We start from the raw sequence: 27500 nt of genomic DNA, 5'->3' as shown, positions 1-27500 counted from the left end.
TACGTAGTTCAATCCTTAGAAAAGCTCTCTACTCACATTCTCTCACCGTAATCAGGTGTACAATGAGTACATGGCTCTTAACAACGTTGTTTCTGTCCGAAATAATTGTATTAATGCCTAATCGGCGTTATATATCATCCTACTTGTTGCTGTTGGCAAGGGACCCATTATAAAGCCCTTAGAGCGTGCTTAGTGGATACTGCGTCTGTTATAGTATAATAGTAATATAGTGGTCAGAAGTAATTTTATTTTGTCGACCCCAGGAATGACTTGGTGGATTTCGTTCCATGCCATGCATTAATCTTGTGAGTAGCATTATGTGTATAGTAACATGCTATGATAGGGACACGATATGATGGTGTATACATCTACTGATAAGACATCTTTTTTTCCTTTAATATTCATTATGTTAACCAGTAAAACTCTGAAAAAACCATGAATTCAAAAATTTGGCCAGAAAACTGGTCCTTCAAATATCGATCGATTTAAATGAATTCTTTTGGCAAAATCTCTCAAACCTGGGACATGGGTCCTTTAAATCGATGAATATGTGAAGGAAGAGTTTTCTGGCCAAATTTTTAAAAGCATGTTTTAGTAGAGGTAGAAAGTTAATTGGTTAACAAAATACCATAGAAACTATCAGTTCAACGAGCAAAATGTTACTATTACGATCGGAACAATCGTATTTATTTTTAGACATATCAGCTGGTAATCTGTGTGCTCAACTGTTTTAAAATAAATGAAGTAACAAAATTCGACTTTTGCCTTTTGATCAAAGGTAAAATCAATAAGGACAATACAATGGTGATTTGTATTTTCAAATTATTCAATTTAAAAAATCAAATAACAACAGAAAGAAAAGAAAAAAAAACCATTAAACGTTCAAAGCATGACATCTATTATATATATATATATATATATATATATATATATATATATATATATATATATATATATATATATATATATTATATATATATCGATATTGATCAGGTGTTATCTTTACTCGACATTTTACACTGATAGTGATTTGAATAATATCATTTTGGTGTCATATTGAGTTGAATGGAATAATTTATTTTGCTCTATTTTTAAGCGCCAAGATCTCATTGTTGAGGATACCGTGCGCTCTATAAGAGTCTATTATATTATTATTATTATTATTATTATTATTATTATTATTATTATTATTATTATTATTATTATTATTATTATTATTATTATTATTATTATTATTATGTCAGTACCCTATGTGTCTGGATGAAACTTTCAAGTGATCTCAAACCAAGCAAACTAATTGTGTGGAATCGACACCTGTTCCTTGCTCACACCATTCCCCTTTGTCTTACTTTTTCTCATGTGCTATCGCATGTACAACTATAACTATCCTATTTTCTTCCTTTTTAATAGCGCTGAAATGACCTAAATGTTTCACAATGGCCGTAAAATCCTTAAAATCATAAAAACAAAACAAATAAACTTTCTTGTATTTACTTCTTAATTGGCAAAAAGGAAAATGAACCATGTTCTTTAATTTAGTTAAAGTTTAAGAAACAAAAATTATTTTATTTATTCAAAGAAAGCATTTATTTCAGTTCAAATCCTAATCGTCACGTTTCTTTTAAAAATAAAAATCAATATTAGGCGTTAAGTTTACTCCGATATAATACCGTTCTGAGACAATTGGTCACATTTACAGATTGAGTAGGCATTGCCTATCGCATTCAAGTGTGGATTTATTTGTCACAGTCATGTCGGTGAATATTTTGTGTTTGTTGTGTAAATGAAATCTTTACTATGGTCATCAAGCTTGTAAATAAGAAGGCTACATGTAAATGATGACTTTATGTATCAAAACTGTATTACATAATGAGATAAAAAATGATATAGATAGAATGATGTTGACGTCATTCGAGTCTTTGTTATAGTTTGTTGCCATCCGCGTTTATGAGTAATTCTCAATTAATGCATTGTCCTGACTATAAAAATGCATGGTTACACATAGTTTTGTGTGTTGTTCCGTTATACTTCCGATGGCAATGTTGTGAGTTTCTTAGCCAAGCGCATACTATCTATTATAGATGATTTATCAAAGATCTTTTATCTGCTCATTTTACGCCCTACTGGTTTGATAATCAAATATTTTTTATCTGCTCATTTTACGCCCTACTGGTTTGATAATCATCAAGGATAAAAGGGAAAGGATTTGTCTTCACCAAAGGCAAAGAAACAAACAATGGATTTGTCAATGCGCAATATCAATTTCTTCATTTTAAATAGAGGGGTCTAACAATTAATACAGGCAACCCCCATCCCGTTAAAAAAGGCATCTTTTCACATGTAAAATTGATGACATACAATATATGGCTAAAGACTATTTTTTAAAAACCTTTACGTATCATTGTAATAAATTCTATTTATTTAAAACCAAAGGCTTGTCCTAAAAAACGAACGCTTCCTTTAGTTTTGTACAATAGCCGTATTGGTACAATTCGTCCTACAACTTGGTAAACAATCAAAGCTAAACACTCACCTGATCGTTTCTTCCTTTAGATAGTAGGCGATTTCAGGTGAAACATGAGAGCGTGCAACGGCTTATAGATTAACCCTACCGTCGTTAATCTTTTACACTTTGACGGTATTTCATATCATTTGAGTGCAAAAAATTGTTGTTACAAAAAATTGCTATAAATTTACAAACGTTTCCATTTCGTTTATTTAACTAGATCTATATGTTTTTGAAATGCAAGTGCCCTGTTTACAATAATTTTACAAAAATGTTGGAAAACTAATAGCTCTCTTCTATTCTCTTTTAGAGGATCTGAAGTTCAATTCTTTTCCTCTCCTCTCTAGGTTGTTATTATTTGTTTTTAATTATTTTATCATAAATTCTAAGGACAATCGGTAAAATGGAAAAATTTAGTATTTCTCTATTTGCCTTTTCAATGTTCTTTGGTAAGTAAAACTTATTTAATCAGTAATGTATCATTATCATCACCAACAACATTTTAGTTTTTACTATATTTAACTGTCTATCGTATTTATTCAACCCTCTCCCTAAATAGTGACACGTAATGAATATGTTTACAATAATAATTTATAACGTCAGATTACAAATCGTTAAATTTCACTAAAAAATTAGATTCATTTAAAAGAAGTAGCATTTAAGTATCTTTGAAGATGTCTTTTATTCAAAGATGACGAAATCAAAATTCATTGAGGGGCAGAATATAAGATTACACCCTTGCTTTTTGGAATTCGAACTTTGTTCCCAGCGCGCACTCGCAAGCTCGTGCAGCGGTTGGAACACGTCCGGAATATTAAAAAAGCAAGAATGTAAGAATCGTATAGCAATCGTATTATTCTTTCTACAATCCCGAAGTCTTTCAAATTACTAAGCTACAAACGCGCCAAACATGAACAAAATTAACAAAACAAAACAAAACAACTTTTTGGTATCCGTCGGCGGCCACAACAGCCTAATTCTAGCTATTTGCTGCTCCTTTCTTCTGGTAGTGCAATGAGAAGATCCCTTCCTGAATGTCTTTAATTTTTTTTAAAAAAGGGTGACGATGCTGCATAAGTCTTTAGCTGTTCATATCTCCTTTCTCCGCCCCATCCTTTACTTTAGTTTTCATATCTTAAAGAGACTTTATCTTCCACGCATTTGTGTATCTTCTAGCCAATTCGTTATATCGCTGGGATCATTTAAATGTTGAAACTGAATGTAATAGTAAAGGAAATACAAGACGCGGTAAGATTATTATATTTTTTATGAGAACAATTAATACCATCTAATACAGCTTTTTAAAGTAATCGAGAAATTAGGGGCAGGCGCCGGTGTACGATAAAGATCTGAACAAGTGTGTATGAAAGGTGCCATACAAAACACACCTGTCCATATCTTTTTTTTAAAAATTAGTTTTTATATAACGCAATATCCACTCGAAGTCTCAAAGCGCTTTACGAGGTGTCCCAGGCCAACAGCAACACATAACATGTAGAACTAGGACATGACGTCAGTTAGGCGATATTACCTTATTCTTTCAGACAGTACAACGCTGTTATCGACCTGCTACTCATTTTAGACCTGAGTGCGGTGAGAGAATGTGAGTAAAGAGCCTTTTCCAAGGACTCAACTATGCACCGAGCGGGGCTCGAACCCAGGAGCTTCCGATCCGAAAGCGAGTGTCATACCACAATACCACATAGCCCCACAAAGCGTTTTGAAAACTTTTTAAAGCAATGAAAACAAAAAACCTCACATTTCTAGTCATTTTAACTTTGAAAAGCTGTTCTTTCATAATCTGATGATTCAAACCCACATGATTGTACCGTTTTCATACGATAAGTTGCATTTCTTTCAAAACTACGAGTAGCATTGGGGGTCCCGATATCGCAGTTGGTAGAGCACCCGCTTCACAAGCAGAGGGACCGAGATCGATCCCGGGTGTAGTCGAGATTTATTTTTCTGACCCCCGCCTCCCGTCCACCCAGCAGTGAATGGGTAGGTGGGTCTGATAGACCTGGCGATAGACTAGCGTCCTATCCAAAGAGTAGCAAGCAATTGCTATTGTCCGTTTCACGTTATAGAAACCGGAACAACTCCAGACCCACGGGCCTATGAACAGTTTTTATTTTTTACGAGTAACGTTAGGACGATTGCAATAAGTAGTCTTCCCGAGATCATAAACACATATTTTTCGCATTTAATTGTTTAATTAGTGGGCCGGGGGGTAAATTTTGTAAATTTATATGAAAGTTTAGTTCATCTTTTTTTCACAGTATTTGCTTCCTGCCATCATAATGATAATTTGTATTCTGAATACGACCATGGAACAAACAATTGGGATCGAGTAAAAACGAAAGGAGAAGACGAACGCTATTATAACTGGCATGATTATGATGAACATCATGAGGAGGACAGTTATAGTAGTAGTAGTGAAGAGGAATATGATAACAATAGAAAGGGCTATAAGGACAAAGGTTCGGTGGTTTGTACATTTGGAGAGCGATTCATTCGTCATGCATCGGATTGTGGTAAATTTTATCAATGCGCTAATGGCAAGGCGCACTTGACTGACTGTCCAGCGGGCCTACACTTCAACACTGAGACAGAAATCTGTGACTGGCCATCCAATGTTGACTGTGATAATGACTACGATTCGGTGAGTACTGATTACCATTAATTCTTAACCAGTTAACTGCTGTACTCGTATTTATTAAAGATTTAATGAGCAAACACGTCCTTCAAATATCGATCGATGCGAGGTCCCAGGTTTGAGAGCTTTTGCCAAAATGGGGGCCATTTAAATCGGTCGATATTTGAAGGGTGAGTTTTCTGGCCAAATTGTGAAATACAATTTTTTTTCCAGAGTACGACAGTTAACTGGTTAAAGTCCCAAGTACACAGCAGCAGTAGGTTTAAGATAAACCCAAAGATGTCAAGCAGAATTTTCATATATATATATATATATATATATATATATATATATATATATATATATATATATATATATATATATATATGAAAGGAAGCGTAGCTGTTGACATTTCAAAGAATTTAATAGAAAACTGTGATATATATATATATATATATATATATATATATATATATATATATATATATATATATATATATATATATATATATATATATATGTACCTCACAGTTTTCTATTAAATTCTTTGAAATGTCAACAGCTACGCTTCCTTTCAACACACAATCTCATTATTTTACTTTAACCCTTCTAATCTTAAGAAAAATTAAATGAATGATATGTAAGTAGAAAAGGCATTATATAGTTTTTAGAAATGCTATCCATGTAACTTATTCTTATAATGCAGGATTGTCCACTTGTCCTTAACACCCATCGTATTTCATAACTATGTTTTATCAGAGCCAGAGCGAATCATACGAATCATATGATGGAGATGACGGCGACGACGACGACGACGACGACGACAACGACGACGACGATTCTAACGAGGCAACGACTAAAGGCGGATACAAACCTTCTGACAGAAACAAAGGATATTATCCAGACGACCCAGAAAGATACTATGTCACGGATACTGGCAAAGTCTATTATAAAAACAATCAACAGAAGTTTGTTTCTGTTCAAACCAAGGGGACACAACCCAGTTCCAATCCCCAGGTACCACAGTTCGTGACTCATTACCACTACTCATACAAACCATCTCAGCCACAACCACCTCAAAAACATAAACTTTGGACCAAAGATTCGGGCCACCAAAATCAAATGAACCAGCCTATGGTGTCAGCTTTCTCCAATCTGCTTATGGCTATGTCTTCGATGAGACCAAGTTGGCACAATAGTAAACCTCAAACAATGATGCCCCAACGATACCAAACTATAGAAACCTACCCAAAAACAAGCTACAACAAGGGCCCGCAGATTCAGAAGAAAATTATTGTCCACCACACTGATCAGCAGCCAACGTACCAGAAAAAGATTATTATTCACCATGACGATAACCCAGTGGTCCAAAAACCAATTGTGAAAATAGTGAAGGAAAATCCAGTTCCAAAACATAAAATCATTATCCACACTGAAGACAAGAACCAGCATCATGGGTAAGTGTGAATAGTTGCTTTCATTATAGTCTCCACCGTCATCATCATGACTATCGTCATCATCATCACCACCACCATCATCACCAACATCATTATAATCATCATCATTATTGTGAACAACATAATCATAAATCTTACAACAAAAATTAATTAATTGCCCGCCCCTGTCCCGTTCCTAACAACTTTTTCTTTTGTTCGGCACTATTTCATACACTCTGTGTCAGACCTTTAACTTGTCATTCCTTTCTATCATTTTCATTCTATGTCTAGGTATAAGCAGCCAATAATATGTTACTAAACAAAAACGCATTTTCTGTTATTTTTCCCCCCTCTAAACCAGTGTCAAAGGTGACGATGACCACATTTACTATTACGACTCTACCAAGGGAGACAATTATGATGACATGTATTATCATGATTACTCTGGGGAAGACAAAAAAGGAGATGTTTTAATCATTCAGAAAGGTGATAATAATAATAAAGGGGGAAACGTTCTACAAAACTACATTGACACATCGATGTACAAGTAAGTAATTTTAATCTTATCGATACAATACTTAGAGAGTAGCTGCTTTTATGTTTGAAAATATATATAGTAATTAGTAAGTAAAATGTAAACAGTGCAAAAAGAAAAAGAAATCAAAACGTGATCATTAAACTTTGACTCCCATAGTGCAGTAACAACTTAATATTGAAAATAATAAAACAATCGAATTATCAGTAAATTTTGATGCTGGTCTCTAAGGAAACAGTAATCATCGGATAGACGAGTCGTATTTCGGTGTCTTGATATTATAATATTATGTCTGGGGAGAAAGTCATACGTAATTAGTAGTAGAAGTTGTTGGTAGTAGTAGTAATAGTAGTAGTAGTAGTAGTAGTAGTAGTAGTAGTAGTAGTATTAGTAGTAGTAGTAGTAGTAGATGTTATTGGTGTTGTTGTTGTTGTAGTAGTCTGTCAATGATTTCACGAATGAACAGCATCTAAAAGGTTTCATTATTTGACTGAGGAGAGTTATTACGCAGAAGAATCTAAACTGCAGTTTGTTGTTGGTTTGTTTGTTTGTTTGTTTGTTTTCTTTTGATTATTACTAATATTTTTTTTCAATTTACATGAAAAGATAAGTGTGCATTTGTGTGTATATGAGTATGTGTGTTTAAGCGTTTATTTGTGTTTGTGTCGGTATGCAGCTGTTCCATTCATCATTCAGGATTAACAATCAAGTCCATTTTTGACATTATTACACAGCAAAGAGAAATTCAAAGGCGGAGCTCTGTTCAGCCCTCAATATTTCGGAAAAGCCTTCAAAGGGTTGACCTCTAATCAGAATCTGGTTCATTTTCATCACCATTACATTAAAGACAAAGGCCCCACCAAAAAAGTGATCAAATACGTCCACTACAACCATCCAGCAAAAGGCGACAAGGGAGATGTTGTGTTCTATCCCGTGAAAGGGGATGACAGTTATTATGTCAAAGGATATGGAGGAGGTCAAAAGGGTGGATTAAACGGTCTTCTGAAAACTCTCCTGCTCATGAGTCCCGGAGGTCTGAGGACGATAATGATGTCCAAGCTCTTGGGTTCATTGAACAAAGGTTTGTGTATCGTAATTTTTGTTGTTGTCAAAATTCACGTGTTGACTTGATATTACTACATCTGTTATTATATCTGTAATACGAGGCTGAGTCAAAAAGTAAATGGGCTCTGCTTATACCTTTAATTGAATCAGTAACATGCATCATACATCAAATTAAAGCTTGGCATTAGCCGAGTAGAATGCTACTTCTCAATACAGTCTGCGCCTCTGTCGGTAGCCACAGTCCACCTCTTTGTAAGGCCATGTATTCCGTCCTCTTGTTGACAGAACTTTCAGCCATTTTTTCACTACTCTCTTGGCGTCTTCATCATCTTCAAAGCCATGTCCCCTCATTGCTTCCTTCAGTGGACCAAAACGATGGAAGCCTGAACGTGTCAAGTCTGGTGAATACGGAGGGTGAGACAGCGTTGCCATCGATAACCTCCCTTTTCCTGACACTTGCGTGTGGAATCAGGACATTTTCATGAAGAAACAATACTCGTTCCACATCTCCAAATCCGGTCTAACTCGACGAATTCTTGTTTTCAGTCCTATCAATGTCTATTTGTACCTGCTATCTCATCAAGATAAGTTCTTCTATCAGATCTGATCAATGCTTCTGTCATTATTTGATTCACTGAGTTGATGCGAATTGGACGGCGACCTTCAAAATATTTGTCAACAAAGACATGGTTGAGGGGGTTTCAGGTTAGGCGTTGGATGGCATCTCCATTTCTTCTAAATGACGAGATACACATTAAACCTACCTAAAAAGTATGATGAATGTTACAAAATGCTGCGTTTAGAAATGTTACTCGAGGTTTCTTCTACGAATACAAGAAATTAAATAACAGCTTCCTGACGCTGACGGGCATTCGTTGGGGGAAGCCATTTTGAACTGCCACAACTTTGTCAAACTTGGACAGAATTCAAATTTTCATCTTTTGGTTTAAAGAGTACATGTGTAAGTTTGATTAAGCCAAATATGACGTAACATACAAAAGAAATGAACTCAATAGAGAACATTTATTTGTCCCATTACCTTTTGACTCACCCTCGTAATAATGTCATCCAATTGAGAGGGGGAAAACCCAACAGAATTTTACATTTCGGCCAGAAAACTTGTCCTTCAAATATCGATTGATTAAAATTACTCTCATCTTGGAAAAATCTTTCAAACCTGGACTTACGACTTCGAGAAGTTCCAGATTTGAGAGTTTTGCCAAGATGAGGGTCATTTTAATTTAGTGATAGTGATATCTGAAGACGAAATTTCTGGCCAAAATTTATAAAAACGTATTTTTCAGATACGGTGGAATAGAGTTTGAGAAGGAAAACGTCTTCTTCCAAAATAATGCTGTTTCCTCTAACTAACTCAAAGTGAATGACTTGCTTAATAATCAATATTTAGCATCAGATCCTACCAGATATGATACCGTTTTGAGACAAAAGTCATATTTGACATTTTTCCATTTAATCTATTTTCCTCAACAAAGAGGAATCCTTTTCATACTCACTTTCTATTTGTTTATCAAATCATCACTTTAGGAGGAACATCCTATAACAAAGGTGGTGATAAAGGATTCAACATGATGGAGTTTTTGCTGTTACAACGGATACTCGGCAACTCCAACCAACGGCCATCGCCGACTGCTAACCCCCCTGTCAGGTTCGCTCCGACTATAATTCTGGAGACCAATCGAATCCTCCGCGCGGACAATCGTCAACCGGTCACCCTATTTGATCCATCAACTGGAGCAGTAGTAACCCCTGCCAACGCTGCCGTCTTACCTAATGGTGAGTTCATAATTATCCATTATTTATAATTCACGGGGACAGCGTGGCTCAGCTGTACGGTCTTTGATTCATAACCGAAAAGTAGCGAGTTCGAGGACTGAGCAAGTCACCCCGCCCTAGTCAGTTTGGAGCGCTGCACTGCGGCTGACGCCTGCGTTATTTCAGTCTTCGACGTCACAACTTCTCTACCCTGTTTGGTTTTAAATGACGTATGCATATCTGCAGGTCTGATAATTGAATTTGTTATGGTCTCCTTGGTTTAATGACTCTCAAACCAAGCTAACATATTGCCCAACAATGTGAAATCAAGCCCATAATAACGTTCGCTTATCAGACCTGGAAATAAGTGCTTGACGGTTTTTAAGTTAAAAAATAGATTATGTAACTTATATTATTATAAGCTCTTAACCAAAATTCACGCTTCACGCACACACACACACACACACACACACACACACACACACACACACCTCAAATACATGCACACAATGCACACACGCATATACACACGCATAATCACACACATACACACACACACACACACACACACACACACACACCCACAGAGTGAATACTAAGCTGTTAGAAGCTGTGGACTGTTGTAAAAAGTAGCGTACACATACAAAAGACTATAGAGACTTTAAAAGCTTGGTATTTTATTCTTTTTGTAGGTGTTATATTCATGTACATTACATCAAACACACACATACACACACACGCACACACACATACACATACACAGGTAATATACACACACTTTTAAACTATTGTACTATTTAGAGCCCAACCAATCCTGTCCCTGATTGAGCAATTTTGATACTTAGGCCCAGAAGAGATTTAGGCAATATTATGATTAAGTTTGAAAAGAGAAAAATAATTGGAAAAAATTATATACAAAGGATACTGACGACAATGAAAACATAATATTTTCCAAATAATATTAATGGTCATTACTTATATTCATTTTTTAAAATGTCATTATTGTCATCATGATCATCATCATTATCAAAATCATCATCATCGTCAATCATCATCATTATCATCATCATCATCATCATCATCATCATCATCATCATCATCATCATCATCATCATCATCATCATGTTAAATAGAATTTGAACTCATTTTTATTGTACTCTAGACCACACATCTTTTTTACTTCAAAAGAGAATTTCAGAGAGCTTTTTATTTGGTCACGGAGAGATAAAGCGCTTTGATCACATTTAGCGGATATTGCTATATTTAAAAGCTCAAACGCTCGATATTTTCTGCATTTAATATCTTAATCTTTCGCTCACTTATCATAGAATTATTTTCCAATGTTAACAACGAAACATGGTTCATAATTTCTTTTAGAAGTTTGTCGTATTCAAAATAATGAGAGGAACCACTAACTAGCTTCGATTCAATGCAAGTACTTCCACCTCATTGTCATATTCGCTAACCGGAAGGTTGACACACAACCAACGTCCTAAAAAGTGGCGTCTGTTTTCGATGGGATTTGACGGAGAAAAAAATTTGAATTTTTTATAATATCATCACGATGTCTAATCAGTCTCATAATACAAGTAAACCATCTTCATGTCAATTGTAAACACCATGTAAAGTTGCAAAGTTTGGTGACGATTGGTCCAGTAGTTTCGGAGCCTTAGGGTTACTGAAAATCCAATTTGCCAAATATGTAATAAGATAAAGATCTTTTTCTCTTTCTTTCTCCGACAGGTCAAGTCGTGAACGTTGCAAATGGACTTCCTATTGGCTACATTGATTCAGTGACCCGAAGATATGTTCCGGCTACCCTGGTATATCCCGGTACGGTTATCACCCTTGATTTCCACTACTCTTTTCTCTCTCTCTCTCTTCTCTCTCCCTCCCTCCTCCCTCTCTCTCTCTTCTCCTCTCTCCTCTCCTCTCTCTCCCCTCCCTCTCTCTCTCTCTCTCTCTCTCTCTCTCTCTCTCTCTCTCATCTCGCTCGCTCGAAACAATATTGTAGAAGTTGATCATAATTAGACTTGAAATATGTATGTATATACAATATTATATATATATTATATATATATATATATATATATATATATATATATATATATATATATATTATATAAATGCTAGATAGAATATAATGAGATATATGATTGTCTTTGTTGAAGAATTGATCATTATCGGTCATTTTATGGATAAAAAAGAGTATATCATATTTACTTACTGCTATACTCCTCACCCCCCCCCCTCTCTTCTCTTCTCTCTCTCTCTCTCCTCTCTCTCTCTCTCTCTCTCTCTCTCTCTCTCTCTCTCTCTCTCCCTTCGCACACACACGCACACGCACACACACACACAAGCTCTCTCTCTCTCTCTCTCTCTCTCTCTCTCTCTTTCTCTGTCAGACTCTCTCTCTCTCTCTCTCATTCTATCTGCGCGCGTGCGTGTGTCTATGTGTGTGTGTGTGTGCGTGTGTGTGTGTGTGTTTGCGTGTGCGCGCGTATGTGTGTGTGAATGCATACATGCGAATAATATGTGCGTGTGTTTGTGTCTTCCACAAACTTTTTTCTTTTTATCTATGGCCCAATCAAACCCACAGACGAACAAATTTACATATAGACAACACAACTAATTTTATAACTTTGCATTATCACATTATCATAAATTAAATTATGCAATGATAAATATTATGCTCTTAAAGATAATAGTTTTTACAAGTTTTGTTTATTTTCCTTTGTAGGAACTAGAACAGCAGCGCCTGTTCGAGTCGTAGGCGGAGGAGGAGGGGTAACGGCCCGATCACTGGTGACACCACTGGATGGTGAGATCTAGGGAGACGATTTTCAAGAGAAAAAGAGTGATTTGGGCAGAGAAATGAAAGATTACACAATCAAACAAGAATGTTTGTATGTGTGTGTGTGTGTGTGTGTATGTGTGTGTGTGTGTGTGTGCCCGTACGTTTGTTGTGTGAGTGCATGCGTGCGTTATATGGTGAATCATTGTAATTGTGTTAAATATAATCTCTCTATTTATCTTTCTCTCTCTCCGTCAGTGTATGTGTGTACTTGTCTGTGTGTTTTTGTGTGAGTGTGTGTGTGTGTGTGTGTGTGTGTGTGTTTGTTTTGTGACGTGTCTAACCTTACCTTTCACGCTCATAATCTGTTTGAGGGACGTAATAAAAACTAGTTGCCCAACTCGTGATCTAAAAAGAATAACAAACAGCCACGTGATATCAACTTTATTCATTCCATACAATCAAGATAAACCGCTGGCTGATGAAAAAAAAATTACATTAAAAACAAAAGAATTCTGACATTACTTAACAAAAAGGCATGTGTCGAGCTCAATGAGTGCAACATTGTGTTGAACTTTTGGTAGTTTAATGTTAATGTATTATGTTCAAGGAAAATATGATCAGCCCTAATTTTATCAAAATGTCTCGTAAAAAATGAACATTTTACTATGATATTTTCAGGTTCAGCTTCTCGCCAGGGCATCAATTTGGTATTCCTGTCACCTTTCACGCCAATGTCTTTGCCACAGCCATCCACCAATAGCCGTCCAAGCTCCACGTACATTCAAGAGACGCTGCGTCAGTTGCTAGGAAACGATCTGACTAGCTACCTCACCCCGGAAGCATTATCATCTAGACAAGGCACTGGGATAACCAGAGCAGCTGGCCGTGGTGGTGGAAGTAAGTTATAAAAGATGTCATTTGAGAACAACCTGTACACCATAACACGTGACATGCTTATTTCTCCTCAATTTTCTTTTTAAAAAGGGTTAGAATTATAACAAATTATTTCCTACAGATGAATTGGGATCATACCCCAATAATGACAAAAAATTATCTCATAATTGAAGTCAACGACCACCAAATAAAAAGCAAACAGTGAGCTCTATTCACAGTTCAACATATGATACATAATTTGTTTGCTTAAGCATACAAAAACCTTTTCACTTTCTTTTAGTTATCATTGTCTTTTATTGTGACAATTTTTGTAGGTAAATGTTAGGCTATAAGTAAACGAAGGCTTCCCTTTCATCTTGATTAATATGGCTACCTTAAGCATGCGCAAAGCAACCTCCTTCGTCAAATTAAATTTGCGGTTACTAGTCTAGCGTTTGATTGATTTTATTTTCCTTCTGAAATCTAAAATGTGCCCTGAAGAGCTTAGCAATACCGATGCAGTTGCCGATTACTCAGTGATGTTATAAATGTCTGTGCTTATCAATAATCTAAAACGTTTAACCAGTCTCTTATCAACATTATGTTATCTCTATGATTTATATGACCAAAATAACGTATGGACTTTCGATGACGTTCCCTGCAAATAGCCCGGTTTGCTTTATTTTGTTTTGGGGTTTGTTTGTTTTTTTTCTTTTGTTTGTTTGGGGGTTTTTTTGTGTGTGTGTGTTTTTTTTTCTGTTCTTTCTTTATTTTTTTGGTTTGTTTTGTTTTTTTTTTTATCAGGAATATCATGATGATAATATTATTAACCAAAAACAAAAACAAAAAACAAAAAATCACGTTTCTTAATCCCCAGCTTGTACTGTGGTTCGAGGTGAGGATTTTGTTCCGTTCTTCCTGCCACTTCAGGATGGAAGACGTTTAGGGTCATCGACTGTAACGCCATGGGCCAACTACTCGACACATTTGTGGCTAACTTCTTACAAAATTTCGTTCCTAGTGATGTAATGACAGCCGGTCTTAGCACGAACAGTATAAATACAAAAGCCACACAACAAGATAGTAACAGACATGTCTTTGATGTTTTTGACCAAACAGGACAACAATTGCCCCCTTTGGTTCCCTCTAGTAACAATGCTAAGGCAAACAACAATTTTGTTGGCCCTACGTCGAATAGTCGTGGTAACAATTATAGTCCTGGTTCAACGTATCTAACAGGAAATAGGTCTACGATGTCTGCCCAGTGGAACAGTATTAAAGATTACATAACTGTTCGAAACGATGCCAGTGGGTGTGTCATTACCGTACCACATATTATGCCGAAGTGTTAGTAAAAAACCTTACCAATTCTGCTGGATGGTGTCATGTGCTATTAGGTTAGAAAACCATTAGCACTTCTTTGTAATGCAGAGTTTAAAACGTGATTGCGCAACTACATGATATATCGGTCTTGAAAATGTACATGCCCACCAGACCGAGGTTGTGAGATATCCAAATTCTAAATACTTTTCGAATTTTTTTCTTGACACAGGCAAGTTTAAAATACACGATATCGTAATGTGTTAGAATGCAAATTTGTGTGCAACTCTATTTCTGTGTGCAATGGATTGTCATATGATGGAGGGCACCCAATCAGGCTGGTATGCGTGTCCTGAAGGTTGTTGTAGTTCCCTTTAAAGATCGCGTTTTCTGACACTTTACATCAAAGTACCAATCATGATTTTACTAACTTCAATCGATTATAGATCTAGTTCCAGTTCCAGTGTAATGTCATAAAATGTGAATGCCAGCATTTTTAGATTATCATAATACTGATCTCCTACTCATTAAAGACTACATTTTTTTCTATTTACTTCTAAATATGGTTGTTTGTTTTAAAATGAGGATATGATATATTATGACCTATCGCTGTGTGAGTAGCATAAGGCGGAAGGAATGTGGGGAAACAAAAAAAGGCATTCTAAACGTCAGAGCAAAGTAAATACAGATCATTGAGACTAAAAAGCATTTTGGCTAATTGATACTAGGCTGCTAGAAGTTGTGGACTGTTAAAAACTTAGGGAACACAAGTGGTTTTAACAGCTTCAAGAAATAACAAAATAAATATCAAACACTGAACGTTTCGAGCTCAAAACCCTCTCGAGATCGTGATTGCCTACAAGATTGCAACGTCCATTTTATCTGTTTTCGTATATTAAATTGAAGCTTTCATTCAATTTCACATTGTTATTTATTTACAAGACGTACCAAATACTTTTCTGCCGCCTGTCTGGATTTGAAGTGATGTATTAATGTTTTTAATGTTTTGGTCTTGATCGGAAAATAATTTTTTAAACATTAAGGTTCCGGGTCTTGGTATTTTGTTCTTTTTCGAAGCTTCTATATTCTGTTTTTTCTCTCCATTATTTCAGCTAGTTAAAACATCATTAGTCTGTCAAAAGATATTCTTGATGTCATGTAGAGTGGAAGAGAAGTTTCGGTTCGTTTAAAATAGAATGGCCTGCTTGAACGATATCAAGGCGTGGACTGGACTATCAGCGCGAAGGAAATCGAAATGGCAATTGGGGAGTAAGAATGAAAGTTGATTGACTTAAAGACTATTGGGACGGTATGCACAAGCTAACTGCCGTACTCTAGAAAAACAACGTATAATTTAGGTCTTTGGCCAGAAAACTCGTCCTTCAAGTATCGGTCGATTTAAATGACCCTTTTCTCGGTAAGAACGCTCAAATCTGGGGCCTCGCGAGATCCATCTTTCTTGCTTCGTCTTGACCTGTTTCATAATATACACTTTATCAGATCTTTATCTGTCTGCTCCTAATTTCACAAAGAGAAACATTCATAGTTCGACAAACACATTCTGGTGCACACTTTTCTTATGCATGTATATAATGGCGTATTCTCATTAATTAAAGACTAATAATAAATGTAACTATTTTGTATATTTTACTTGCAAAGTGTAAACAGCATCTTGCAGTCATATGAATGAATATATTTTGCTCTTGTGAATACGATTCATAATAATGCATTGTATTAAATATTTCACATTTACTTTATATTGATAATCAGCATTTCCATATAATTTTCACTTACGAACAATACTGCTGTACAATCGTTGGTAATAAAAACAATATAATCTACTTCGTCGAGTTGCTTTGTAATTTACATTATAAAATCTCTCCTCCTCCCCCCCCCCATCTCTCTCTCTCTCTCTCTCTCTCTCTCTCTCTCTCTCTCTCTCTCTCTCTCTCTCTCTCTCTCTCTCTCTCTCGCATTTCCTCTCTCGTTCAATAATGTCTACCACTCTCACTGAATTAAAATTATAAAAAGCTGATATAGAGAGAAAGCTAATAAAAAATAATACAAGTTAACAACATGAGTTAGAAATTGAACCCGATGCGTTTATCAGCCGGTCTTACGAATCTGTTTCGTAGATTACACGGGGGAATAAAAAGACAAATGCACTAATGCTCCTTATAACCCATTTTGCCCCAGAAAAACAAGCCTCATCTTGTTTTGTTTTTGTTTTTGTTTTGTTTTGTGTGTGTGTGTTGGGGGGGGGGGGGGTCAGTGCTATTTATGAATTTACAAAGGAGGATAGCCTTCTAGTATTTTAGCACTAGTTTAGCCACAAGAACGCATATAATTGCACAGTAACCTTGTCCAATCCTATGCATTCTAACTCGGTTTTGTAAAATAAAAATTGTAAAAATAGTTCAGGTTACGGAGGGCCCAAAATTCCGGCTGATCGGCAAACATAAATTGAGCTTTCAAATTCAAATTGAGCTTTTTTATAACCACTAAACGTGCTCATAGCGCTTTACAAGGGGTCCCTGGCCAACAGCAACACTTAACAGTAGGATGGGACATGACGCCTGTTAGACGAGATTGCATTATTTTCGGGCAGAGACAACGCTGAGTACGGCCAAGTACTCATTTTATATCTCAGTACGGTGAGAGAATGTGATTAAAGTGCCCTTACCAAGGACTCAATTATGCGGCGAACGAGGCTCAAACCCAGGACCTCCCGATCCGAAAGTGAGTGTCATACCACAAGACCATATAGCCGCACATAGACCAAATACATTGTTATCTTCGATTGGTCGCCTATTAGCGATTAGTTCTTACTAAAGTCCCTTAAACAGTCTATGTGGTCTTGTGGTGTGAAACTCGACTTCGGATCGCTTTGAGGAGCGCATAGTCCCTGTAAAAGTCTCTTTACATATATTCTCTCACCGCACTCAGGTGTAAAATGTGTAACTGACCTCTAACAGAGCTATCTCTGTCGAAAAAAAATTTCAATATCGATTGACAGACGTCATGTCTCGTCCAACATATTAAGTGTTGCAGCTGGCTGAGAAAACTTTGTAAAGCACTTTGAGCACGTTTAGTGGATATTGCTCTTAATATAATATTCTCAAGGTTTGTTTGTATTTTTAAGGAAACGTTTAAGGTTAAATATTGAGATTTAATTAAAATATTGAGATTTTACATAGCGCAATATCCACTAAACGTGCTCAAAGCGATTTACAAATGGTCCCTGATCAACAGCAACACGTAACAAGTAGAACGAGACATGACGCCTGTTACTGTTAGGTGAAATTACAATTTTTTTCCGACAGAGATAACGCTATTAACATCAAGGTACTCATATTGCACATGGGTACTGTGAGAGAATGTTAGTAAAGAGACTTTTCCAAGGACTCAACTATGCGCCGAGCGAGGCTCGAACCCAGGACCTTCCGATCCAAAATGCAAGTGCCATACCGCAAAACCACATAGACACATAAGGTTACATATAATTTTATGTGTTGGTCGGAGTCATTTGGCGGGTAGCTGTTAGTATTTCACCTAAACAAATTGCATCAATACGTTCATGCCAAAATACGTCCTCCAGATTCTGGACATGGTTCACTATTTTTCACAAATGTTCTTTAATAATGACATTTGTTGAAAAGCCAACGGAACGTGCTAACAGAAAATTATGTGTAACCTTTTGCGTATATATATCTTGTCGGATTAATATAATTTAATGAGAGCTAATTACCCAACTGCGGCTGTGTGGTCTTGTGGTATGACACTCGCTTTCGGATCGGAAGGTCCTGGGTTCGAGCCTCGCTCGGCGCATAGTTGAGTCCTTGGAAAAGACCTTTTACTCACATTCTCTCACCGTAATCGGGTGTAAAACGAGTACCTGGCCGTTAACAGCGTTGTCTCTGTCCGAAAAAAATTGTAATATCACCTAACAGGCGTCATGTCACGTCCTACATGTTAAGTGTTGCTGTTGGCCGGGGACCTCTTGTAAAGCACTTTGAGCACGTTTAGTTGGTATTGCTCTATATATATATATTTTTTTTTTTTTAAAAACCTCAAAGCTCAACTGACGGCCCAAAACAATAGCAAAGAGCTTAATGTCGTCATCTTTATTCTTTTATAGGAATAGGCTTCATTACAACACACACACGCACACACGAATACACAAATACACAAATACAAACACACAAACACACACACACACACACACACACACACAAACACAATACGAAACAAATACAAACAGTTGGTCAAACCATGTGATTTTAACAATCGATTTTATTATCCACAATCATATTTTTAAAGCAATTTAATCATAGATAATAATATGAAATTGTAAAGAGGAGAAATGGTCATGATTGACGTGTACTTAGATGCAGGTCTGATAACCCAAATCGTTTTGGGCTCATTGTTGCAATAGAAATACTCTCGACCCAACGCAAACAGTTACAAGAGGCATAAAATAAAGAGTTGTTATGTAAGCATACACGTCTCAGACTCATGTCTAAAATCATAAAATATATTATTCAATGGAAGGAACTAACTGGGCATTATGAGTCATTTTTTTCCATCAGTACCCAGAGACCCTTCGTTGGGGGATAAATGGGATGAGTGACAACTTAGCAAGTATTGGTGTAAGATAAAATCTGTAAAAGTGTGTATGAATCAGTGACAAGAAATGAAGGGAGTAGGAAAGAAGACAACAGAGAATAAAAACTTCGCGGCGGCGATGGGGGCTGGAACCCGCGGTCTTACTGGTACGACAATTCCGTCTGGCCGGGGAGATCGTGACTCTGCCGTATGAGCTACCCACGACCCCAAAAAAGTCGCTTCAAACGTAAGTCTGACTAGAGCCCTTCTCTCCCCGACTTCTCGAGGACATGAGATCAACACACACAAACGCTGCGAAGTAAATATGAATCAGTGTCAAGCTAAGCAGAGAGAAACATACAAGAATATAATATTTTGATATTATCATCCCAACAAATCAGCCTGCCTCGACTGGGGATTGAACGCCAAGCCTCTGGATTACCTACAGACATGCAACCATACCACCACCGGTAGGTGGGACGATGTATTGCCTATAACCCTCATAGCGAGATGTTCACAGCGGAAACGCGTACGCTTGTACTCGGGAGGTCTCAGGTTAGCTCCTCAGTGGAGACAGTCTGCTTTTTTGAGATTGTTCTTTTCATGTATCTCTCTCTCTCTTCTCTCTCTCTCTCTCTCTCTCTCTCTCTCTCTCTCTCTCTCTCTCTCTCTCTCTCTCTTCTGGTGTTTCATACACATTTTCATATCTTTATTTAATGGGATAAGTCGCGCATCTTAAATGTACATAGTCGTAGTAGTAGTAGTAGTAGTAGTAGTAGTAGTAGTAGTAGTAGTAGTAGTAGTAGTAGTAGTAGTAGTAGTAGTAGTAGTAGTAGTAGTAGTAGTAGTAGTAGTAGTAGTAGTAGTAGTAGTAGTAGTATAAGAATATCTTGTAAGTATCAGGACAAGTGCTTCTATAATACAATGCAAACATTTGAGATTCCACAACTAACACAGATAAATAAATTAATAAAATATCATAATTATAAAATTGACACAAAAGAGAGGGGAGGAGTCGACGCGTACTTTTATGCAGGTCTGATAACCCGAATTAGTAAGGGCTCTTTGTTGTAATGGAAATACTCTCAAACCAACGCAAAATATTGTTCCTTTACAAAAATGTTAAATCATACCCATACTAGCGCTCAGTTATCAGACATGCAAATGTGTGCACCTCGGGAAGGGTGATTTCCTGAGTGGCCAGTTTACCCGACTTGATTAGTGTAGAGGAAAACATAACCATTAAAATTATTCGACAATTTCTTGAACTGCTGTTGATTCCTCGGCGGGTTCTTCTATCTGAAGGGGCTCAGTTATATTGACATTTTTCTCAAATAGACATCTGAAGGACTTTTTTCTGAGAAAAAAAAGGTAAAATTGCCAGTAAAATGTCAGGTAGAGCAAAATAAAATAATGATAACACATTAATAAAACATTAAAATTCCCTTCATTTATCCTCGGAGAAAGTTTCTCTTTAGGTTCTCTCAAGATAAATCACTTTGATAACCTGGCGTTAGCCGCAGAGCAGCGCCACCAAGTGAGCAACAGGGGCAAAGTTTCTACTCTTAACGTTTTCTTTAACTCTTTTTTTTTTTGCTCTCTTAGTTTTTAGTTTTATTGGGTAACAGGACACACAGTTTGATTAAGCGTTCAATGCCAGCAACGATCTGTGATCACAAATTGAAAGAAAAGAAAATAGGAAGAATGGGAAAGGGAGGCCGATTTTAGAATAAATCCTAGTAGTAATCTGCCGGATTACCCACAGGCTACAACTTACACACGATTTTGCTTTATAACTCATTAAAAACAAAAAATAAAGGCATCAGTAGAGAAAAAAATCACAAAACAGGCAAATACAACAGAACCCATTGTAAGTGAATCGTTCTTTTCTTTATTATCCTTATTCTAATGATTAACATCGTCAGCATCCTCCTCCTTTCATCATCATCATCATCATCATCATCATCATCATCATCATCATCATCATCATCATCATCATAATCTTCGTTGTTGTTATAATTGATATATGTCATTATTATCAGTATTTAATTGATAAAGAGCTATTTACCCAAGATTCTCTTGTAATGCACGCTTGTAGCAAGGCAGATAAGTGTAAGTGTTTGTCCATCCCATGAATCCTTTTTCGTTGCCACAGTCGCCGAATTGTGGGTCGTGAGGGAACCCGATGCTAGGAGAGGGAAGGGAGGGGATAAATATGTAAAACATTATGCCTATTGTGTATTTGAAAATAGCTAACCCGCATTCAGAAAAAAGATAAAACCATGGTTCATAAATGATGATGATGATGATGATGATGATGATGATGATGATGATGATGATGATGATGATGATGATGATGATGATGATGATGATGTTAATAATATTAATAATAATAAATAATAATTATAATAATAATAATATAATAATAATAATATAATAATAATAATAATAATAAATAATAATAATATAAAAATAAAAAATAATAATAATAATAATATAATAATAATAATAATAATAAAATAATAATAATAATAATAATAATAATAATAATAATAATAATAATAATAATAATAATAATAATAATAATAATAATAATAATAATAATAATAATAATATAATAATAATAATAATATATAATAATAATAATATAATAATAATAATAATAATAATAATAATAATAATAATAATAATAATAATAATAATATAATAATAATAATACAGTTTCTTTCACTATTGACAGCATCAATCAAAAAATTACTTTCATCTCATGAATAACACCACATTCTGATTGTGACTCGTAATAATACACTTTACGTGTGGATCACACGTTGCCTTAGTAGGCAACTCATGGTGGTCTGCGATTCCCCTGGTGATGAGGGAGAAAGTGTGTGTATGATAGGTGAGTGGAGGAGAGAGATGGAGGAGAGAGAGAGAGAGAGAGAGAGAGAGAGAGAGAGAGAGAGAGAGAGAGAGAGAGAGAGAGAGAGAGAGGAAAAATGTGACCCACCGTATCAAAACGGTATAATATTGGGATGAACTAAGCCTGAGCTTTTTAAAACTTGAGCTTTTATATAGCGCAATATCCACTAAAGTGATCAAAGCGCTTTACAAAGGGTCCGTAGCCAACAGCAATACTTAACATGTAGAACGAGACACGACGCCTGTTAGGCGATATTACAATATTTTTTTTTCTGACAGAGACAACACTGTTAACGGCCAGGTACTCATTTTACACCTGAGTACGGTGAGAGAATGTGAGTAAGGAGTCTTTTTCAAGGACCCAACTATGGGCCGAGCGAGGCTTGAACCCAAGACCTTTGGATAGGAAAGCGAGTGTTATACCATAAGTGTATAAAACTTTATATTTACTTAATGTAAAAGACTTTTTTTAGTTATACTTAAGGAGTACACACTATTTAGTTATATTTACTTAATGTACAAGACTTTCTGGTTTTACTTAGTTGAGTAAAAGACTTTCTGTTTATACTTAGTTGTGTAAAAGACTTCTGTTATACTTAGTTGTGTAAAAGACTTTCTGGTTATACTTAGTTGTGTAAAAGACTTCTGGTTATACTTAGTGTGTCAAAGACTTTCTGGTTATACTTAGTTGTGTAAAAGACTTTCTGGTTATACTTAGTTGTGTAAAAGACTTTCTGGTTATACTTAGTTGTGTAAAAGACTTTCTGGTTATACTTAGTTGTGTAAAAGACTTTCTGGTTATACTTAGTTGTGTAAAAGACTTTCTGGTTATACTTAGTTGTGTTAAAGACTTTCTGGTTATACTTACTTGGTGTACAATACTTTCTGGTCGTACTCATTGTCCGGTGTATTCTGGCAGAACCATCTAAGACGTTGTTGAATTCCTATTGAGTTTTCAGGATAGCCGGGCTGAAATGGGACCAAATTTATTTATAGTTACCATTACGACAATACCGCAACCTCAACCACTGCCATCATCATTATCATTATCATCATCATTTCGTCGTTATAAATATTAACATCATCAACAACAACAACAACAAAAACAACAACAACAACAACATCATAATTAATTTATTACCATCATCAACGCCATCCTCTTTCTCCTTATCTTCGTCTTTAACAATATCATCATCATCATCGACATCATCATCATCATCATCATCATCATCATTTTCATCGTCTTTTTTTCGAGGTCTATGTTAACAAAGATATCAGTAAAAATAGAATGGATCTTACCGGATTATTCCACCAAATCATAATCTTTTTTAGTTGGATCCTTACGTTTGCCCCGATCTTCACTGGATCACTGTAAACACCCTGGACCTACATGAGAGCAAAATACAGAATTATTTGACAGTCTACAATGTATGTTTTTAAAAAGCCACAGTTTTTTGTAGTCTAATGCTATGGCACTCGGGAGGTCATGTTTCGAGTCCTTCTTTGGGAGGCGCACTTAAGTCTTTGAAAAAGTCTCTTCACTCACATACTCTCACCGTACACAGGTTTAAATGAGTACCTTGTCGTTGACAGCGTCGTCTCCGTTGAAGAAAAAAATGTAATATCGCTTCACAGGTGTTATGTCTCGTCATTAATGTTAAGTTTTGATGTTGGCTAGGGCCCCTTGTAAAGCGTTTTGAGCACGTTTAGTTGATATTGAGTTATATAATAGCCGAAGCTGAAGTTTTTGGGTTTTTTTAAATCATAATAATAATCAATGATAAACAAAAATGAATATAAGAGCTTTAATAAAAGTGCGAAATACCAATCACGGAACGTTTCGGGTTAAAAAAAACCCTTCTATTGGTTTTTTTTTTTGTTGTTGTTAGCTGAAGAAGGGTCTTTAGTCCGAAACTTTACGTGTTTTGGTATTTTGTTCTGTTTTGAAGCTGTTATATTCATTTTTTGTTTATTAACTTTTACAATCCATAGCTTCCAGCAGCTTAGTATCATCATTATGGGTTACATAGATCAAAAGACCTTAAAATGCCCTGTTGTTTTTGCAACAGTTAATACAAACAAAAGAAACGATCAAATAGAGGTATGGATGTTATAACTACACAACATCATCCATACAAACAATGGGATTTTATGTCCGGAATTCGGCTTTGTGGAATTTTAATATTTATTACACTCGCCTTCCAACCTGCAGGTCTCTTGTTCGAGTCCCATTGTGCCAGCGCAAATTTGACTCCTTGGAAAAGGTTATTTATTCACAATCTCTCAGTGTGCTCAGTTATAATTAAAAAAGTTGTTTCTGTCCCAATATATATATATATATATATATATATATATATATATATATATATATATATATATATATATATATGAGCACAATATATGGATATCATGTTATGTAAAGGTTCATAATATTTTAACTCTCTCCGTACCAGTCATTTTCAATATTTTTTACTGAAATGTCATACGACGCACCAAACAAATTGAAATTTTTAAAATAAATTCAAAAGCAGTAAGTACATGTTATTCATAATTTTGTTGAGTAAACCAAGTTTTACAAATCAGCATTAAGTTTCTGTAAATAAATATAAAGATTTTTCTTCAAATTCTATGATTTATAAAACTAAATATGAATAAGAAAAATAGTATTTACATCGTAACGAATGTGGCGATTTTCTGTAAGTTGGTATGAAGAGGGTTAATCATTTTAACTACAGATAAAGATGGCTCTTTAAGCTAATTTTTAAACTTACCGTTCCCCATTTAGAAATGATAAAATTTTGAATTTTGATTTTAGTGTCGAGGTTCAATTCATAAACCAAGAAGTTCACATAGTTGGCATCCAAGTAGGCGATCAGTTCGATCGTAACTGAGTAGATCTCTGTAATGAAACAAATACAAAGACATGAAGAGAGTAATAAGCTTTCATGCATCGTCTCAAAACGGTATTTGTGCTATGTGTCTAGTGGTGTGATACTCGCCTTCGGATCGGACGGTCCTGGGTTCGAGTCCCGCTCTGAGCCACGAATAGTTGAGTCCTTGGAAAAGGCTCTTTAGTCACATTTTCTAACCGTATTCAGGTGTAAAATGAGTACCTGGCAGGTAACAGCGTTGTCTCTGTCGGGAAATATGTATTATCGCTAATAGGCGTCATGCCTCGTCCTACATTTTAAGCGTTGCTGATGGCTGAGGACCTCTAGTAAAGCACTTTGAGCACGTTTAGTTGATGGATTTTTCTCTCTATAAATGCTCGTTTGTTTTTTGTGTTTATTAAGTCGGATTAAATCGGATCCCTGAATGTGAATTTAGCATTGAAATGATAAGATATACCAGATTTTTTTCCAATCTAAGAAATTATTTGATGTGCGATTATTTCATTTCTTTGTACCAACATTTATTAAACGAGTTATTCATATTGTGCCAAATAAAGCTTGTGAATCTGTTGTGTTATTACATGAAAAAAAACATCAAATTTATTAAATACAAAGAACTAAAAGTATGGCGTTAATTCCACCCCTCCCTGTAAGATTCATATATTCTTGGAACCAATTGTATGGTAGTAAGTATCTACTTCGATTCGCCATTTTTTGTGTTATTTCCATCCGCTTGAATGACAATTTGACCAAAAAATATAAAACGTTTGGTTTGTATGCATGCGCACCAAACGCTTATTCTTAATTGCAAATCAGCTGTTTTTTACACCTTATTTTAAATTAATAAAATGTGCGAAATTTCCTATTGTTCGTTTGACGCTATAGAAACCGGGATAAACTAGAGTCCCGATGGCCTTATGGCTCTGAACGACATTTTTATTGGTCCTATGCGTAACCATGAACGTTTATAGTTTTATTGATATAATATTTTAATGAGAACTAATCACCAAAATGGTTGTCGATGTTTTCTCTGAATACGGTAATTAATCAATTTCCAGGAAGTTAAAATATATTTATTATCAATTTAGCCTTCGGTGACGAAAAACGAATAGATTTGATTAACAGTTTTAAGATTGAACCTTTCAAAATCAGAAAAGATCGACTAAAGCAGAAAAAAAGATTAAAGGATTTAAACAAAATCTAGCTTTTATATAGAGCAATATCCACTAAACATGCTCAAAGCGCCCTGACCAACAACAATACGTAGAACGAGACATAAGGCTGTTAGGCGATAATATACTTTTTTCTGACAGAGACAACGCTGTTGACGGCCTGGTACTCATTTTACACCTGGGTACGAGAGAAAATGTGAGTAAATAGCCTTTTCAAGGGACTCAACTATGCGCCCAGCGAGGCTCTAACCCATGACGTTTCGATCCTAAAGCGATTGTCATACCACAAGACCACATAGCCGCATAAAGTGATGACTAAATGCAGGTTTCGAGCTTGGTTTGAAAGAAAAATATCATTATCCCTTCGTACTGGTCCTCCGGAGCCATGGAGCCGGAGTTTATTCAGATTTCTATCGCGGGAAATTGAAAAAAGCAATTGCTTGCTACCCTTTGGATAGGGCACTTGTCTATCACAAAGTACTTTCCACCAGATCTAAGAGACCCAGCTACCCATCACTGCTTTGTGGACAGGAGGGGGTCAGAAAAAAACATCTCGACTGCATATGGGATTGATCTCGTTCCCTTTGCATGTGAAGTGAGTGCTCTACCAACTGAGCTATCGGGGCCCCCGATGCGTGTTAAATCTACCTTACTTCCATTTCGTGTGGAATTCAACAATTAAAAGAGCGCCGTAAAACCCTTAAAAACAAACAAAACAAATAAGTAAAAGCATAAGTGCATCCTCATCTCCAAACACAGCAAAACGTACTCTTCTCACTTGATATAATTATAGTATCAACTCTTAATTTTATGTATGATTTTTCTGAAGATTTCGTTCAATTCAACATAAACTTACGTCTTTTTCTCCTAAGGGGTCCATTTATTTGGTTGTGTTCTGAGTTGTCCACCTTCTGTTTCGCGTCCACTTCAAGAGAAACTCTCTCAAGATCATATTTCATATCTTCGGCTTCTT

At 35.8% G+C, this 27500-nt stretch overlaps 2 protein-coding genes across 2 annotated transcripts in view; one reads left to right on the top strand and one right to left on the bottom strand.

The window, feature by feature from the left end:
* Positions 1–2827: 2827 nt before the first annotated feature.
* On the top strand, positions 2828–16781 carry LOC144970381 (uncharacterized). The gene is made up of 10 exons (XM_078909958.1): positions 2828–2955; positions 4786–5168; positions 5901–6598; positions 6939–7124; positions 7847–8193; positions 9723–9971; positions 11694–11783; positions 12691–12771; positions 13426–13644; positions 14498–16781. The coding sequence occupies exons 1-10, from the start codon at positions 2910–2912 to the stop codon at positions 14647–14649; spliced, it is 2451 nt and encodes an 816-aa protein (XP_078766084.1). The 5' UTR covers positions 2828–2909; the 3' UTR covers positions 14650–16781.
* Positions 16782–19215: 2434 nt separating this feature from the next.
* LOC144970380 (uncharacterized) overlaps positions 19216–27500 on the bottom strand; it is a 19178-nt gene continuing 10893 nt past the window's right edge. Inside the window, exons 5-11 of the mRNA XM_078909957.1 lie at positions 27384–27500; positions 25236–25363; positions 23764–23850; positions 23333–23433; positions 22304–22411; positions 21614–21733; positions 19216–20902 (exon numbers count right to left, since the gene is read on the bottom strand). The exon at positions 27384–27500 is cut by the window's right edge and continues 109 nt beyond it. Of these exons, the coding sequence (XP_078766083.1) occupies positions 22306–22411; positions 23333–23433; positions 23764–23850; positions 25236–25363; positions 27384–27500 (539 nt within the window). The 3' untranslated portion in view covers positions 19216–20902; positions 21614–21733; positions 22304–22305. The remainder of the gene's footprint in view (positions 20903–21613; positions 21734–22303; positions 22412–23332; positions 23434–23763; positions 23851–25235; positions 25364–27383) is intronic.

This window comes from Berghia stephanieae, chromosome 4, assembly GCF_034508935.2.
Source record: "Berghia stephanieae isolate SIO BIC M18660-M18661 chromosome 4, UCSD_Bste_1.3, whole genome shotgun sequence".
NCBI lineage: Eukaryota > Metazoa > Mollusca > Gastropoda > Nudibranchia > Aeolidiidae > Berghia > Berghia stephanieae.
The sequence above is the reverse complement of the archived record's forward strand: the minus strand, read 5'-3'. Positions and strand labels throughout refer to the sequence as shown.

Bases quoted from the DNA above. Each gene is read 5' to 3' on its own strand.
- LOC144970381 (XM_078909958.1), top strand. From the start codon at position 2,910: ATGGAAAAATTTAGTATTTCTCTATTTGCCTTTTCAATGTTCTTTG. The intron at 9,972-11,693 runs GTGAGTTCATAA...TTTCTCCGACAG, and splicing joins CGCTGCCGTCTTACCTAATG to GTCAAGTCGTGAACGTTGCA. The intron at 12,772-13,425 runs GTGAGATCTAGG...TGATATTTTCAG, and splicing joins ACTGGTGACACCACTGGATG to GTTCAGCTTCTCGCCAGGGC.